A 17774-nucleotide genomic window follows, 5' to 3' on the forward strand; every position below is an offset into this window, starting at 1 on the left:
GATAAGGGTTTGTTTGTGTCGGTTTTAAATGTGGTGTTTGGAGTGAACAAACGATGTCGGACGCGTGGGAAGAGATCCAGGCGATCAAAAGCAAGCGCAACATCCTTCGAGAACGTCTGGAAAAGCGCAAAAAAGAGCGGCAAGATATTCTCGGCTCCAGCCTCAACTCGACCACCTCATCGCCCGTTCACCTGTCCGACAGCCCCCATGCGGCCGCTACGGGTGCCGGTTCGATCGAAGAATCGAGAAACAAGCAAGACGAGCCCGAAACGGACCTGGTCAAGATCGATCCAGAGTTGGAAAAGGAGCTGTTGAAGGCGCTGAGCGAGGTGACGCTCCAGATTCCCACAACGTCCACAGAGCTTGTAGACTCGTTGAAGATGAGTCTCAAGAGACACGCCTCGCACAAGGAGGTCTGTAATCTGCTCCAAAAGTTTTCCACTCAGAAGTTGATCAGCATTAAGGATGTGGTGAAAGAAGGGAGGAGCCTGGTGGAGGTGACTTTCATCGATGTGACTAAAGTAAACGCGATGATTGCCGAGTTTTCTCCCGAGAAGAAGGACGACGACGTTCGGGAAAGTTTGAAAAGGAAGAGGGATGATAATTGTGAGAAGAGTGAGGATGAGGAGAAGAGGAAGAAGGAGAAAAAAGAACCAAAAGCTGACATAATGGCATGTTTTTTGGTTGGATGAGAGATTTTTGTTGATTATTTATTTTTTAGTCGTTGTTATCGATGCCGTCGACGAAAGAGAAAGAGAGTAAAAAGTTGGGAGAAGAGATTTTGGATTTGTTGAGTAAGCCCACTGCCAAGGAGCGTTCGTTGACTGAACGCTTTCGATCTCAGGGTGGGAAACAGTTGATGGAGTTTTGCCCCCACGGGACCCGAACCGACTGCGAGAGAAACGGAATGGCCGACTGTAGAAAATTGCATTTTAAAAAAATCATTCAAAAACATACGGACGAGGCGTTAGGGGACTGTTCATTTCTGAACACTTGCTTCCACATGGACACTTGTAAATATGTGCATTATGAGGTGGATCGTTGCGGTCAAACCGAGGGCGTGGCACCGACGACCACCGCGATTTCCGTAGCTCCCAAAGAAAGCACAACGTTGTATCCGCCCCAGTGGGTGCAGTGCGACTTGCGCTACCTCGACATGACAGTATTAGGTTTGTTTTCGCCGTCCTCTAACCGCCAGACCGATAAACGGGACCGGTTGCAGGCAAATTCGCCGTGATCATGGCGGACCCCCCGTGGGACATCCACATGGAGCTCCCCTACGGCACCATGTCGGACGACGAGATGCGGCAGCTGGGAATCCCCCAGCTGCAAGACGAGGGTCTCATCTTCCTGTGGGTGACGGGCAGAGCCATGGAACTCGGGCGCGAGTGCCTCAAATTGTGGGGCTACGAGCGCGTCGACGAGATCATCTGGGTCAAGACCAACCAGCTGCAGCGCATCATCCGCACGGGGAGGACGGGCCATTGGCTGAACCACGGCAAAGAGCACTGCCTCGTCGGAATGAAAGGCAATCCGCAGAATCTCAACAGGGGGCTCGATTCGGACGTGATCGTGGCCGAGGTGCGCGCCACCAGCCACAAACCGGACGAAATCTACGGAATGATCGAGCGGTTGTCGCCGGGGACGAGGAAGATCGAGCTGTTTGGGCGCCCCCACAACATCCAGCCCAACTGGATAACGCTGGGGAACCAGGTAGACGGCATCAAACTGGTCGACTCCGACCTGATCGAGAACTTCAAAAAACGGTACCCGTCGGGAAATTGCATGGGACCCCCGAGTGAAACGAACCATTAATTTTTGTTTATGTTTTGTTGTTGTGGTATGCGATTTTTCACTCTATCGACGTTTAGCTTAGTGACTTTAATCGCGCGGGGTTGGACACAGCAATCAGCTGATCACAATGACAGACGTCAGAATTTACAATCAAAATGGCGACTGGGAGTTTTTAGACAAAGGATCGTTCGATTCAAAAGAAAAAGGAATAAACAGTTTGATTTGTTCATTGTTGTGTATTATTGTTGTTTAAAGACTGTTTTTATTAATTACGGAAAATGCTGACGCTCAACGTTGTTCCTGAACGCTCTTTGGGCTGTGAACAGTGGGAGTTTATAGTAGGTGGGTTTCCCTTTTTTGTTATTATTTTTATTGCGCCTATCCTGTTTGTCGCGATTTTTATCGAGGGGCGCGACGCGCCACTCGACGATGCACCCAAATTATTTTACTTTACGTGATGTAATTGGCCCGGACGACCTTCAAATTGTTTAAAGTTTAACCACTTCGATTTTGTATTATTTTGCGCGTATCGATAAAAATCGTCCGATTTTGGTCCGTGGCTCTCGGACCCGTTCAAATTTCACAACAAGGTGCATTACACAACGACACCAACAACGCGAGGCGTAGGCGAAATAATTTTATCAAGTCGTTTTTTTAGGAATGCATTTTTCCCAAGCCATCGCAATTATTCAGTCCCAAGTGGGCTACATAAAAAATGTCCAAGTCCTCTATAACGATACTGTAAGTAGATCGACGGAGTTGTTTGAGCCTCGTAATTAGCGTTGCCGTTGTAGAACCCGCTAGACATAGACCTGGTTCTTAATTTACCTCAAGATGGCATCAGATTATTTTTCGACCCCGTCTCGCAAAGGCTTAAGATAATCGAAATATACTGTATGAAATTGGTCAAATTAAAATACTGGTAATGTTGCGCAAGTTTTTGTATTTTTTTGTTGTTTAAAAAATATTTTTGCTGCAGTAATCTCCCATTCAACTCACCAGAAGTACTGCCATCGATTGAACAAATCGAACATTCGTTTGGTGCCACACATCCAGGAGTGTACGATTCCGAAAAGGAGCTTTTTATATTAAATTTTAGGGGCCTCTCCTTTTATTTCCCTGTAGAATCGAAATTCCAATCGGGTAACACTCACAAGTTGGGTAAGAGCGAAAAGGTGCAGTTTGAGTGTTTTATTGATTGCATAATAATAACAGGGTCACTCCAGTTTCCCCCAGGGAGTTCGCCCCTAGTATCCAGAATGACAATATACTATGGTTCAAACATTGAACAAGCGTACGCTCCCGAGTTGCCTCTGTCGTGTTACCACGGCCAGCTGTATTTACAGAAAGCCGAAATACTGAGAGGAGAGTGCTACACTAGAGGGATTAAACTGAGTCTGCTCGCAGGTAAATATAATTAAAAAAAAAAAAAATTGACGATTCCAATTGGGGGTGAAATTACAAAGGGTTGTTGGTATCGTTTTAGTTAACCGCACGGTTATTGGCAATAAGAACAAATTAATTAGCTGTCCCAACGTAAAAACGATGAGGTTTAGTAAGTTGGCAACGTTTTCGCGCTTGTTAGACTCTCGTAACGCATTAATTTTTCTTGTTGTTTTAACACTGTCGACTAATCGCTTGGTGTGTTTGTTGTCGGTGAAAAACAAGTTAAGTTCACTTTTGGCAAATTTTAGGCACGAACAACCGTCGAATCGATTCGAAAATCCAGTTCGAGAGAGAAGTGTTGTTGGGACACACGGCGCAAGATGTCGCCACGGCGCTGGGAGCGCCCTCTGAAGTCTTCTACAAGAGCGAGGACAAGATGAGGATTCACACTCCGAACGCCTTGCGCCGCGACACCGACACCAAGAGCGACTATTTTTTCAACTACTTCACCCTGGGACTGGTAAGAGAAGAGCGGTGGAGCGGTCGGTGATTGTTCCGAATTTGTTTCGACAGGACGTGTTGTTCGACGCCCGTTCGCATTTAGTTAAAAAACTGGTTTTGCACACTAACTACCCGGGCCATTACAACTTCAACATCTACATGAGGTGCGAGTTCAAGTTGTCGCTGAACGGGGCCGACATCGACGCCTACTGCCACTGGGATGACATCTGCAAACAGTTGACGCCCAGCGAGAGACCGGTGGTGCTGAACAGGGCCAGCTCCACCAACACGACGAACCCCTTCGGCAGCACCCTCTGTTACGGCTACCAGGACATTATTTTCGAAGTGAGGAAATGAGCGCGGCCGAGTTCTGCGGTGAATAACGAGTGTCGTTCTAGGTGATGCCCAACAACCTGATAGCCTCGCTGAGCATATACGGTGATGGGAGACCTTACCAGAGCGAGTCGGAGCATGCGTGACAGAGGCTCTCCGCCACTTACCTCATCTTGGCAAACAGGTACTGGCAACCATAATAATCTAATCCCCCAACAAATCCACATCAGCTTAGTATACAACATGTACAGTTACGTCAATATCTAGTTACAATTTAGTAACAGAATAATACCAATAGCTTAATTGTAAAATTAATTTATAGTTAAGGAATTTTTGAATAATCGGAAAATTAACCAAAAAAAGTTTCAAAATTGTGATGAAAACCAAAAAAATTCATAAACGTGAAAAATCGGCAAAAAAATTATGATTCGGTAATAGTTTGGACCCTCCCCTCGGATTAATGTAGCTTTTTCAGATTTTGAGCTTACAGGGGTGTCAGGGTCACGTGTTCAATTTCGTTTTGCCATCGGAGGATTCGTGTAAATAATTTTCAGGTTTTGTCCATGTTCTATTGAAATGTATTAATGGTTTTCAAACCAAAGAAAAAATGTAAAAATATGATTTGCGTAGGATTTAAGATATTGAGTTCGGTTTGGCTCGTCACATTACATCCCGTAGAGTTTTCTGTTTGTGAGCGTGTTCAAGCAATAAGTGTACTAGAATGTGTAGTAATTTATGTTTAATCTTGTAATGTGAAGACCCAAACGCCATCTGTTTCGTGGTACTCTCATTTTTGTCGGGTATGCACACGCGTGCGGCGTCGGCGCACCACGAGTGTACCTACCCGACTCGGCGATTTATATTTACTGTATCAATAAAATTATTATCGTAAGTTCAACAATATACTGATCTGGAAGCGTGCGACTCTGGTTTGTTTATTTCACTAAAATTGACGCAGTTGGACTTCTATGCAGTGCCACTTTTCTTCACTCCGTTATTGTGATATATTCTCTACCGTCATTGCCAGTACGTTGGGTATTCCCCCGTTTACAACTATCACTCTATGGAAGTTCCGCTGTAACGTGTGACCAGCTATTTATATTTATTTTTCTTGTGATTTTTTCTCAATGAGACAGTATATTTTTATATTTAATCATACACTGTTATCATTTCAGATCTCATAAGGTTTTAGTTATAAAAACGGTAATTTAAAAAAAATGTGATTCATGTCATTTATACAAATAAAAACTTCAAAACCCCGTTTTTATTTATCCTTCAACAGTTAATAAAATATATAGATTCAACATTGCAACACTGGTTATTGGGCGGTTGTGTCTTCGAAAAATTGGTCCAGCTCGTTCTCGTCGTAGTCGATTTGGATTTCCTCGAGTAAGGCACTGGGCTGCTTCTTGGGAAGATCTAGCTCTGAAACAAGTGCATATCAAGTGGTCGCGACAATCTCGGACACTCACTAGGTATGGTTCCGGATATTTTGAAACTCTCCACATCGTTTTTGAACGCTTCGTCGAAAACCTGCCGTCTCTCCTCCAATTCCTTTTTCTTTTTTAACTCATGCTCTGCCAGGCGATTTTCGTGTTTCGCCTTCAGCGACGCCTCGACCGCTTTCAGCGACTCTGAAACCGCGCGCGTAAAATCGATTTGCTAGAACGGCGAGTCTCACCATCTTTCCGCAATTTGTACTGCTTCAAGTGGTACCTGTGCTCTTTCTTCATGTTTTCAAACTGGATGTTGTCGATCAGATCCTCCAAATGGAGCAGTCCCTCCTCCACTTCGTGAAAACTGCCGTAAAGGCGCTCGATCTGTTTGGTGCAGTTCGCGATGTTCAGTTTTAGATTGGAATTGGTCAACAGGTGAGTCATCACGCTCAAGCTTTGTTTGTCCCTATCGATCTTGTGTGTGATTTTGGCGATGGTGGCGGCGGCAGCCGCGGCCTTTTTTGCGTTGTCCTCATTGGTATTGTGCAACACCTCCCACTCGTTTTGAAAATGAGTCAAAATCTCACTGCCAGCGTTTAGATTCACCTCGCACTGCACGCATCCCTTGTCGCTGTTGGAACTAAATAACGGAACAGTTTTTGTGACGTTCAACAATTTATCTCTTATTGTGGACAACATTCCGCCTTGGACCGTCCGATTTCATTATCTGAAAACGTGTCTATTAGTGGAAGCACACGTAAACAACAGTTTGTTTACCTCGCCTACACTTGTCAATTATCAGGTGATTTTGACGTTCACGTCAAAACAAGTGGGCAAGTGCTGCCATCTGTCCGTGTCGGCGCCGCGGCGGTAATTTTGAAAGAACTGCCAGAGTGGTTAAATTTTGATTTATTACTTAAAAGTAAAGTTTAAAATTTATTCGGGGGAGCTCGTGTACTGTTCGGTCGCTTGTCTTTCCAACTCCTGGTAAAAATTCTCGTTGGAATTGCTGTACTGTTCCAGCGCTTGTATTTCCAGTTCTTCCGAGACGCTGGTCGATACTTGGTGCTCTTCGAGGAAGGGGTCGACCTCCGCCGCCTCCTCTTTGAACTGGGTGTCCTCGACCCGGCCGCACTCGAAGAGCCTCCGGTTAAAAACGTCGATAGGGTCTCTGGTCTCGCTAGTATTTACAGGGGACGGTCCGAAGATCCTATTGACGCTGGAAATGACGGGGTTCTGCGTGAACCAGCTCGACGTAAAAATTTGCGTTGGGTAGTAGGAGTTAAAATTCGAGGGGATCCAGCGCTGGACGGTCTGCACGGGCGAATAAAAATAGGTCTGCTGGACGTAGGAGGAGGAGAACGGGTGGTGGATCATGGAGGTTCTAGTGTGGCGCGGAACTGAGTCCACTGGAAACTGGGTGGTGGCGGGGAACTTATACCGTGCGTAGGATTGCGTATCTGTTTGAAAATAAACATTGGCCGTTGAGGTTTTTTGAGGCACAAATTTATTACTAGTTTGAGGTGGCACTGGCGAAAATTGAGACACTTTTGGTAAGCTACTGTTTTGGCTAAAATTATCGCTTTTGGAGGGTTCTTCCGGTCCCGCCCTCTGACTGTTTAAAATTGTGAAGTTTGTGAAAGTGTCCTGACTGACCGACGCCTCGTCCTGCGGGCCCCTCCCGTTATCCGATTTAAACGAAGACATGAATTTGCGACTCGGCGACAAGCCTTGGAGGACCTCCGAGTAGAGAATCTCGGTGGATGTGGGCTCCGTCGTGGGGGGAACGGTCTCGTTGCCCCCTGCCAAAAATTTTGAAATCGAACTGGTTTGCTCTCTGAACGACTTGGACAGTTGCTGCAACTCCCAAAATTACAAATTCTAATTACGAGAGATGTCCTAGTCACACCTCCAGCTGCTCGAAGTCCTTCGTCACGGATATATTCCTGAACCACTCGTGGTTGTAGTCGCTGTCGCTGCTGAAGAGGAAGACGTTCTTCATGGGCGAGGTGAACAAGTTCACCAGCACTTGGTCGGTCTTGGTGCGCTCGCCAAACTGGAGGCACTCTTTGTTCCAGATATTTTTGACTCTGTCTGAAAAGTGTGGGGGTAATATTTGTGGTGAAACTACCTCAGTCGGAACCTTCTGTGATCTGTATCTTCAGAATCTTGTCTTCGAAACCGCTGACGCCGAGCAAAGGCGACTCGTAACGTCCTTCGAGCCTAGAAAAGTTATCTTCAGGCTGGTTTTCTACAACCAAAAATTTGTCTCAGCTGGAATCAAACTTCTCGCTAAACTTACTCAAGAACCACCTGTACAGTTCTCCGACTTCCGGCATCTCCCACGGTTCGCCGGGTATGCTCATCGACAAGTTGCTGTCACAGTCGGAGGTGCTGGAAGCGTATGACATTTCCCTCGACTCGTTGTACACATAATTCGCATACTGTGCCAGTCTACTCTTCGGGATGCATTCCTTCACAGTTCTCGGTCTGTTCCTGTGCAACCTTTTCCTCTGTATGTGGTGTTCTGTTAAGTATAATTCCTGCCAATTTGACGGTTATTCGTAAGAGTAAAGCGCGCGCGCGACCCTTACCATGTTGCTTTTGTGGTATGCATTGGGGATGTTTGTCCAGGTTCTATCGGCACTGAATGATACGTTCTCATATGCCTCCTTAAGACGTTCCCTTACGTTCATGTCAACATGTGAAAGTTGTCAAGGAAAAATGCTTTTCGATTTTTCGTCAACACCGACTTTGCCTCCTTTGCATCATGATCTCGTTTTCGACCGCTTCGCTCGAGAAGAACCGACAGTCACGGGAACCAAGGGTGTAGTCCCCAATGTCTGTCGACTCTTATCGATTTACAACGCCCTGCGGCCTATCCGTTTTTATAGGCGTGCCTATGTAGTGCCCTTTACTTTTTGTTATCGCAGATGTTTGTGACGGGGCAATAATAGGAAGAGAAATGCCAACACCGGTTTTTGTTCCCTGCTTTTGCTTACCACCACTAGAACCACCGCTTGAATTTAAACACAATCAAACAACGTTACAGGCAGAATATTTCTCAAAAGCTCTTTAAATTATCGTCAAATCATTTCAGATGGTTTAAAAACATTCACAATTACACCTTTGAAATCCTACCTAAAAATGTTTCCCGTATATCACCAATATTTAAAGTTTAAACTAACCGGGTCACAATTTGACGCGCGCACCTAACCTCAATTTTTCTGTATCAGCTTTAGTCGACGAATTTACTAAAAAAAGTGCGACAAAGAGAAGTATTTAAATTAAAAATCGTTGCACGAATGGTACAAATTGATTCATCATTAGATGTAGGATAAATGATTAGGGATGTAAAATTTTCAACGACCATAACCTCACTTTTATAACTGCTGCCCTTGGTTGAATATTTGATTAGTCTGGAAGTTCACTGATGAAAAACACATTGTAGAAGGTGAGAATAAAACGTAGATGATCGAATATGTGTATTTGAATATTCGGGTAAACTATTGCCAAATGTGAACGCCAATGTCGCCAATCCATCAAAATAACCTTACTTTTGTAACCGATATGTTTTGCAACGTATCTGAGCGAAGTCTCTTTCGAAGAGTGCATTGTGGAGGTCATGAACGAGGTAGCAGATTAAATTTGCCGATTTGTATGTCAGAATTAGCAAATTATCATGACAAGATAATAAAAACATAAGAATCATCTTGAACATAACCTCACTTTTCTCCGTTTTGCATTTTATCTAATATGTCTTATATGAAGCGTACGGATTTCATCGTGAAATCTTTAAATATTCACAAGTGCCACAAATGGATCCACCGTGTTAAATTCAAGATAATTGTTCGGAGTGAGAATGTTTGTAAACATAACCTCACTTTGAGCCGTTCCATTTTGGTTGAAAGCAATAGATTTTTACTTTATTTAAGTAACAATTTATTGCTGATGGAAAAACAAGAGGCTGGTGAGACATGAAGCATTTTTGCTGTTGCATCATAATCATCAGGTAGGTAAAAAACGGTAAGTTTTTCTCCGCCGTGTAGAAAGTTCTACCATCTACTACTACTATTTTTAATAAGTAGTAATAGATGCAGTATTGTACAATAATTGGACGAAAGTTCAGATTCTAAAACTTGGACGGCAACCAACAATGTTTGGTAGCTGTGGATGGTGCAATTTGAAACTAAAACAGATCGTGAAGTAGAAAGAAAATTAATGATTTTTCTCATTGGTTAAAATATCAAAACATCTGCTTGGATATGCTTTAATGCTACGAAAAGATATCAATCGGGAAGAAGGTTTATAATGCGAAAAATGTTAATGAAACGAGAGATGCTTGAGTTGCGGGAACAACGAGACGGACGAGAAAACATCAAAAGCAAATCCTGGGATTATTCGCCAGGCCCATTACGTCGCTCAGAAGACTGAAACCTCTGACTCTTTCAGTGTGGCCTTACAAAGTCATACTTTAATAGCAAAGTAATAACTTTTTATAATTCAGTTACGGCGTTAAATTTGCAACAAGAAAAATCTCCGCAATGTCTTGAAAAATGCGAACTCTGATAAAAACGAACACCACAATCTCGAATTCTCGATCCGATCTGTCGACGATTGGGAAGTTCCAAGCGGGGTCGATTCCTCCCTCTCTGCACCACCTTCGTGAAACTTCACTCCGAAACCTATTTGGGTTTACAAACTAGTCCCCGAATCGCTCTCAGACCGACCCGTTCACCAACAAAGCTTCCACCACAGACGTTCCAACAAGAGCTCGACATCGATCGTTTCCACCAGGAACTGCAGAGTCGAGGGATCTCTTGATGCTTTTTCTCAAGTGTGGACGTCAGCAGCGTTAAAAGATGGCTCAAAAAACGAGTGACGAGGGAAAAGACTCGGCTTAATTGGAGATGGGGCACGCAAGATGTGGGGAAAATTTTTGTGGGAACTTGTCTGATCAAATTCTCCCTGTCAAGTTATTGATTTACGATACCCTGGGCCTCTGCGAATTTTGCACAGATGCCACACTTCAAACATGTGTTCGACACGTTCTCCGAAACACCAGAAATTTCTACCGGGAGAATTTCATTCGTTCTCGACGCATCATCAAAGGGGAAGTATAATCAGATTAGTGTATCAACTCCCAATTGGCGATGTCTGTCGTATCAAAGATTTATTCAGTCGGTACCTATTTAATGTTTCCTCGTGAGAAGAGTTAGTCAAATAATTTCGCTTCCAAACAGAAACAACATCCCGGTTCATCCAATATGATTTGGAGTCTCTTTTAGATGTTTGTCCTGATGGAGTTTCAATTTAGCTGAGTTGATGCACCAAAAAACCCTCAATCTATCACAGATTTAATTGATTCAAATGGTTGGAACATTATATCCTTGCAGAACGTGGAGATTCATGAACAGTACAATTAATCAGGTGATATAGTAAATTATTGTGACGCAAGAGCCAGGTTTAAGCTTTTATCGAGCCAGTTCCCGTTTATTTATTGGCAAAAAAACCGACTTCTATTTGCTTTGTTTTTTACATTTTTGTACAAAAGAGGACGGAAAAAGTGTCTGCAAAAGGAGATTCACCTGTATTTACAGTCAGAAAACAAATAACTGCTCTGTTAGAATATAATTACAGAACACAATACGTTTCCTGCTAAAAATTAATGAACTTCGACTTAATTACAAGGATAATAGGATTATTTTATAATTTATGCTATGACTAATTTATTCGAATTATTCCCCGAACGATTACACTTGAATATCTAATTGAATGAATATTGATAATTGAAACCACTTTGGATTGTTCACTCGACAAAATTTGGACAATCAGCAATGCAAAACGACAAAATTGTTGCTAATTTTGTACTCGTTGTCAGCGTGTTTTGGTGCCAAATGCTTAAAGGGGATAGAGGGAGCGAATAAATAACCCTGGGTTGACAATTACAAATGAGAATTGACCCCACAATTAATGATTGTCGGTTTTTATCCTATCCCCAAATCTACCTGGAAGGAACGTCTTGCTGGAAGCGACGCATGTCCGTTAAAAACAAAGCCTTTGTTATTATTATCCTTCGTGGAATTCATAAATTACAGGCTTTTCCAGAAAATATTTCACCTCAGACATACTAGGTGATTTCACTAAATTCCTATCTCCCTTCATTCGTGGCAATCGGTATTGATACATTTTGATACTTTTGAAAAGATTTTAACATCGTCAGGTTGTCTTGAAATGACCTCAATTAGTTCTTTCCAAAGAGGACTCGGTTGTGTATCGAAATCTTTAAAAAATTATAACTCAAAGAAATTCCATTCCAATAATAATATTAATAATGCAGATGATGCTTTGTTGGTACGAAAGATGAAAAAACCTGATTCCAGACTAGCAGAAAATAATTTAAATAACTTTAAATATGTTCTTTAGCGGACAAGGTATAAATCATTTCTGTTATGAGGATGTTTCTAGAATTGTGAAGTTAGGAATTAGGAAACGTTCCGTTTGTGATAACTTTTCCAGGTAAGTTTTAGTTGTAAAACTTTCCAAGTAAATGCTTCCGTTGTGCACTCCCTCCTAGTCGAACCGCCCTGTATACTGCGGCATTTCCTGTCCCGTTACCCCATGAGTTGCCCCTGACCAGCGTTGGAGGCTTTTCAAGAAGCTAATGCGACAGGAAACCTCAGCGGAGCTGCCAGATTGTGCAGTTGCATCATGTCCAATGGAAGTGTTGTGTCGAGGTCTACGCCCTCAACAGTTGACACAGCGAAAAGTTGTGGAGTTTCGTCCGCGTCGAGTTTCACAAAGCGTAAACCCGTCCGATATTCGGAGCGAGTCGTCGAAAAGCCAACGAATAGAGGCAGAATTAGAGCGGTGCCTCAGCAGGGTCGGTGCCCAATCAGAAAAAGAAAGCGTGCAGATTACGTTGTAATTAGGCAATCGCCCCGCTTTCTGTTTAATGCGTCGTCCAGAATGCAGAAATCCAGAAAATTAATTCGTGCCGGCTCAGAAAGCATCGGAACTTTCTTCCGCAGAGAGAAAAGGTCGAGGAATCGAAACTTTGTTCCGGCCCAAGCCTGGTATGGGAGCGCTGCAATAATCTCCATAGATTTCGATGAGTCAGCCAGAGCGAGACGGAGAGCGTGAACAGCGTGAACATGTTCATGTTCACGTTCGATCGCTGGGACGAGCGCTCAGCCTCTTTCCAACTTGGAAAGTACCGGCTCGGGTGGACCCTCGAGATGCCAAAGCGCACGAAAAATTCCTCTCGGCCTCACAAATTGCTCCACCTCGAACTTGGATGAAATTTCCTGCTCCCTCTTCAGCTCTTCTCACCGCGCTCGCATTCTGCTCGCCGGCGAAGACATAATAGGGAAAATCCATAAGTCGCCTATTTTAGAACGATCTATTAGTAATGCCGCTGTGGGAACACTACCACTGGGTCTAATTATAAAACCCGTGGAGGTGTTCTCATTTATTATGGAACGTTTTTCTCGACGACTTCTCCCAGCTTGACAAATTGTAGCCGCTGGGAGATACGCGGTTTATGACGCTGGTAAAATATTGGCCCACCGAGGGGGGCAGGTATGCACGAAATACCAAAACACAATAGGGGGTCGAAACGAGCTGATGTTTGACAGAGGGGTATGAAGTGCAAGGGGCTTGATTTTTATCTACCCTTTGGACCATTATTTACAGACATACAGAATTTTTCTTCTGACATTGACAGCAATGGAACACCACACAGAAATAATTATTCTCATAAACAAAACAAACATATTCGGAGTTTCATCCTGTTATCGCTGAATAAATATTGACGTTACTGATTGCGCTGTTCTAGAACATGTTGGAGTAAACCCAGGTTGTTTAAACACAGCAGACGAACACTTGAATGTGGGTTATTATAATTTGAGGTATTGTGTTAACAAACACAATAAAAACTTGTTCTTATCTCAAACGGAAGTATCAAACGTAAAACTAATGCTGTTATGGTAGAGCATTACATAATTAGTTGGAGTGATACAACCTTTCTCTTACTAAAACTTGATTAGTCATTCTGTAACTGTTAATTGTTATACATAATTAAATTTTCCATTATTTAACTGTTGGTATATTGTTGCTCGTTTTTTATCCATTTTCTGATTCTTGACTACACTGTTGTACAAACATGATCGATTTTGGTACAACACTTCTAGAAAATACAGTTTGGTAAGCACAGATAACAAATTATCGAGGGAAGATAAATACTGAATAAGATTTAGTTAGTATCTTAAAAGATAACGGTTTTAGAAACGATAAATTAGAATTACATTGGGCATTAGAAATAGAAACATGTTTATACAGGACGATATCTCAGAAACCAGACGAGATAAATCGATTGATTTTAAAATGGAGGTGTTTTGGGTGTGGATCCTAATTTTCAATGAATCACATTGTATGATGGAATGGTAAATAAAATCAGAAGGAATGAGGAACGTGGAAACGAAAATAAATGTAAACAACTGAGACTCTCTAATTCTTGCTTGCGCTCAGTGGTTGGAGGTTTTTGTCCCTTTGGAACAGATAGGTATAACTCTCTTCAAACAGTCACTGAAAGTCGTTTGTTTTGTGTAATTGTGTGCTTAGAGACTGATTTCAAGTTGACTTGCGACGGTCGCACTTGTTGTCATGGTAATGGCGCAAGAGAGAAAGATGACGCATATTGGTAATTAATGTGTAGGACAAAGATAGCTACACATTTGCGCTGCACCTCCTATTTGCCACCATGACTTGAAATCGGCCCCTTAGTCAAAAAGAAGTGGAATTATTGGAGGAGATAGTGTGACGGAAATGATTATAAGACTAGAGAGAGGAGATGAAATAGTGATGAAGCAGAGAAACTGCAATTACTGTGAACGTTTAGAAAGTTCTTGGAACTGCCCGAAAAAAGTAGCTACATATTTCACGTTATAAATGTGAAAGTGCTGAAAGTGTGTTCTGGTTTAATTGTAAGATATAAAAGCAGGATGCTAAATGTTGTTTCTCAACTAGGGAAAAGTTGGGCACTTCAAAAATGGTTGAGACATGACTAAAAGTTGCATTAAAATGTCCAAAATCATGTACAATTTCGTCACTTATGAAAATGTATGTAAAAAATTAGTAAGAAAATAAAATTTCATTTGTAAACCACATGATGTGAATATCATTTTAAAAACAATTAATAAAAAGGAAATTTCCTTAAAATTGGAGTTAAAATCAAAACTACGTAAAGCTATCGATATAGGGAATCATACATAAATAATATAACTTCCATATTTCAAAGTCATTTTTCTACAGTTATATTGGATTACTTTTGCAAATCTTCATTGTGATAAGCAATTTCGCTGTCAGAATTACCAAAAAAAAAAGAATCGAACGAAATATGCTTTGGATAGTATTGAAAACTAGAAAGAAGACAATATAAAGAATTCGAAGAAATATACATATTTGGATTGGAACCAGTTTGTGAAATTTTATGCAGCAAGGATCTTGGTGTTAGATAGATCCAGAGCTATTGATTTATAAAAAATTCTATTAGATTGGTCGTACAATATGAAGACACATGATGGATCTGGTTGTGAAGAACAAGAAACGGTCATTGAATTGCGTAGCTGAGATCATGCAAGACATGTACCGCGAGATCATTTAAATTTATAAGTAGGCTACGACTTTTAAATTAGATTGGCAACACTGTTGACAACTTGATTTGAATTGTCAAAGTGACGCTTCACAAATTCAATACAAAATATGAAAGGGCGCGGCGCATAGTTTAATGTCAAATTCTATCGATTTACGGATGTAAATGGATGCCAGAGATAAAAATTTAGAATTAGAGCAATGACACCTGATGAATGTTAAAAAATTCAAACTGCGTGGAATGAAGATGCACCGATTGGTCTTGACCGTACATTTTATTATGTAGCCAGCCTAGACCTGGTCCAAATCTTGACTGGCAAAAGGGAAATTTGATACGGTACAAAATGCTCCTGTAGGTAGAGGTGCGTTGTCAAAGTGGACAAAAGAAGCTCCAGGAAAGATGGGTATTGCCGCTGACACTAATCTGCCATAAATTTCCAACCATTCGATCCGATCTTCGGCGGTTTCCCATCTAGCAAAGCTTCTGTAGCAAAGCAACAACAAAATGGCTGGACACAAGGTCAAATTCCAATTGGATGCAAACCACCACCGTGAAATTGTGGAATAAATGAGAATTCAATGCTTCACAAGCAATCCTACTAATTTTGGTGAAACCGAGGAAACTATCACCTCCTCGAGAAACATTTCTAGATTGTTTCCACAAAGTGATTATTGTAAATTGACTTGGGGCACTTTTTAATAATAGCAAGTGAAAGTGGAAGGTGTACGTACGCCTCTAGCCACAAAAGAAGCGACACAAAAAGTTTTTGTTTGGTGATGTTTTGTTCTATTTAAATTAGTTAATAAAATTCTGTTGAAAAAATGATGGAACGCATTAATGACCGACCTTGGTCATACGTCATTATCATTATTAACCCCCTAGAGCAACAAAAAGATAGGCTATTAGTGAAAAAATATAATTACCAACAAGTTATCAAAAACGGGATCGATGTGGGTGGGGATTGGTTGAAACGAATTGAATGATTGATGGGGAGAGGTCATTTGACAGCTGTATGCAATATTTTAATGGAAAATGTTTTATGGGATTTCCCACTCTCTTATACACGCGTGGAAAACCACTTTTCATAACGTTTTGCGCATAGGACAACCATAATTTGACCTTCCTTATGTCTATAACGATTTTTCAACCCTGTCACCAAAAATCATCTATTAAGTGCTACATTTCACCCAAAAGATGGAATGCGGGTTTGTGCCTTGTGGGAGATATGAAAAGGGGAGAAAAACAAGGATCATTTTTCATTCCCTCAAGGGAGGCCGGGTTGCTGGGGCTTTCCTGAGCCTTTCAGGGTGGTGGTGGTTTCTGCAGCGTATTTATGGACAGACTAGGCAGTGGCGTGCAGCAGCTGGGTTCAAACAATGTGTCAGTAGGTTCCAAATCAAGAGAAACTGGAAGAGAAAAAACTCATTAATAAAACTGCGAATATTTAGAATTTATTTTAAAAATATGTAGTACATTTTTGGAGAGCTATCGATAGAATAAACATCAGTAAAACACCATTGACAATGTTAAAATTTCTGGAGGACATGTTGAGGAGTTGACGCTGTTAGCTGTGAGAACAGTTTCAATTGAGTCACAATAGAAAGAAATATTTTTCACGTACAGTCGCGAGCAATAAATTTTGGTCGTCAAGGTCATTCTTTGACGCAATCGAAAATGTTCCATTGTAAAACAGTCGTAAATATCATAACCTATCATCATGTTGTATGACATTAATTGTCATTTTTTTCTCATTTTTTTGACACTTTGTTCACATGCGCATAATCAGGCAGGGAAATTTTTTAAATTTATGACAATCTAACCAAATTTTGAAATGACATTGAAGACCAAAATTTATTGCTCGCGACAGTACATCTTTACAGTTTTAATTTATGAGTAAAATATGTACATGTACTGTCGCGAGCAATAAATTCTGGTCATCAATGTCATTTCAAAATTTGGTTAGATTGTCACAAATTTAAAATTTTTCCCTGTCTGATTATGGCCATGTCAACAAAGTGTCAAAAAAATGTCATACAACATGATGAAAGGTTATGATATTTACGACTGTTTTCAATGGAGCATTTTCGATTGCGTCAAAGAATGACCTTGACGATCAAAATTTATTGCTCACGACATTGTTAATATCGTGTTATCGTCTACAACGCTGTTCAATAATAAGGAACTATTGTACTTTTAGTTGCTTAAAGATAAGGTAATGTACAATTTGACTACAAAATACATATGTATCATTAAAACTGCAACTTTGAATTTTATTAACACAACAATTTTTATCTACGATCGTGTAAAAAGTAGACACTTTTTGCACTAAAAATCGTTGTCAAAGTTGACGTTTAGTGAATTGACGGAATCGTGCATAAAACTTTTAGTGCACGCTTTTATGGCACAGAACTGTCAGAATAGAACAATACAATTTGTTGGAAACATTGTAGGTTGCTAAACAACGTGGTTCTCAAACGACTTTGGTTATTCATAAAATATTGAATCAATAATTATATTTTATACAAATTCATGTTGAAACCGGTGCGATGATCTCACGATCGTAGATAAAATGTTGTAAGACAAGTTCCTTTGTTGCACTCACATCCTTTAAAATACTCCCTCGTACCTCGGTCCTACCCGTTCGTGCAATAAAGGATAACTTTTTACACTTA

The 17774-nt window shown here is 41.3% G+C and overlaps 4 protein-coding genes across 10 annotated transcripts; 2 read left to right on the forward strand and 2 right to left on the reverse strand.

Annotated features, from left to right (window-relative positions):
* The first annotated feature begins 53 nt into the window (after window positions 1-53).
* Window positions 54-2023, forward strand: Mettl3 (methyltransferase like 3). The gene is made up of 3 exons (XM_069039312.1): window positions 54-671; window positions 722-1169; window positions 1223-2023. Exons 1-3 carry the CDS (start codon window positions 54-56, stop codon window positions 1813-1815), a joined length of 1659 nt encoding a protein of 552 aa, XP_068895413.1. The 3' UTR covers window positions 1816-2023.
* On the forward strand, window positions 1909-5273 carry LOC138124318 (PHAF1 protein CG7083). 5 transcript variants are annotated; one of them, XM_069039331.1, is made up of 9 exons: window positions 1909-2136; window positions 2453-2535; window positions 2589-2716; window positions 2774-2969; window positions 3021-3201; window positions 3281-3349; window positions 3489-3700; window positions 3754-4026; window positions 4080-5273. In XM_069039331.1, exons 1-9 carry the CDS (start codon window positions 2073-2075, stop codon window positions 4158-4160), a joined length of 1287 nt encoding a protein of 428 aa, XP_068895432.1. In that variant the 5' UTR covers window positions 1909-2072; the 3' UTR covers window positions 4161-5273. The 5 variants fall into 5 exon arrangements, with proteins under 5 accessions (XP_068895432.1, XP_068895433.1, XP_068895436.1 ...); XM_069039332.1 differs by having other exon boundaries at window positions 1918-2136; window positions 2774-2955; window positions 3010-3201; XM_069039334.1 differs by lacking the exon at window positions 1909-2136 and adding an exon at window positions 2191-2384.
* Dysb (Dysbindin) lies at window positions 5261-6340 on the reverse strand. Of its 2 annotated transcripts, XM_069039387.1 has the most exons (4): window positions 6228-6340; window positions 5696-6177; window positions 5487-5648; window positions 5261-5439 (listed from the first exon to the last, which is right to left on the reverse strand). In XM_069039387.1, the coding sequence occupies exons 2-4, from the start codon at window positions 6147-6149 to the stop codon at window positions 5333-5335; spliced, it is 723 nt and encodes a 240-aa protein (XP_068895488.1). In that variant the 5' UTR covers window positions 6150-6177; window positions 6228-6340; the 3' UTR covers window positions 5261-5332. The 2 variants fall into 2 exon arrangements, with proteins under 2 accessions (XP_068895488.1, XP_068895487.1); XM_069039386.1 differs by lacking the exon at window positions 6228-6340 and having other exon boundaries at window positions 5696-6221.
* Window positions 6341-6385: 45 nt separating this feature from the next.
* On the reverse strand, window positions 6386-9195 carry LOC138124312 (uncharacterized). Of its 2 annotated transcripts, XM_069039324.1 has the most exons (6): window positions 8045-9194; window positions 7753-7993; window positions 7594-7701; window positions 7360-7544; window positions 6965-7307; window positions 6386-6910 (listed from the first exon to the last, which is right to left on the reverse strand). In XM_069039324.1, exons 1-6 carry the CDS (start codon window positions 8144-8146, stop codon window positions 6387-6389), a joined length of 1503 nt encoding a protein of 500 aa, XP_068895425.1. In that variant the 5' UTR covers window positions 8147-9194; the 3' UTR covers window position 6386. The 2 variants fall into 2 exon arrangements, with proteins under 2 accessions (XP_068895425.1, XP_068895424.1); XM_069039323.1 differs by having other exon boundaries at window positions 6386-7307; window positions 8045-9195.
* Window positions 9196-17774: the final 8579 nt, after the last annotated feature.

The sequence above is a fragment of the Tenebrio molitor genome, chromosome 2, assembly GCF_963966145.1.
Source record: "Tenebrio molitor chromosome 2, icTenMoli1.1, whole genome shotgun sequence".
In the NCBI taxonomy this organism is placed as follows: domain Eukaryota; kingdom Metazoa; phylum Arthropoda; class Insecta; order Coleoptera; family Tenebrionidae; genus Tenebrio; species Tenebrio molitor.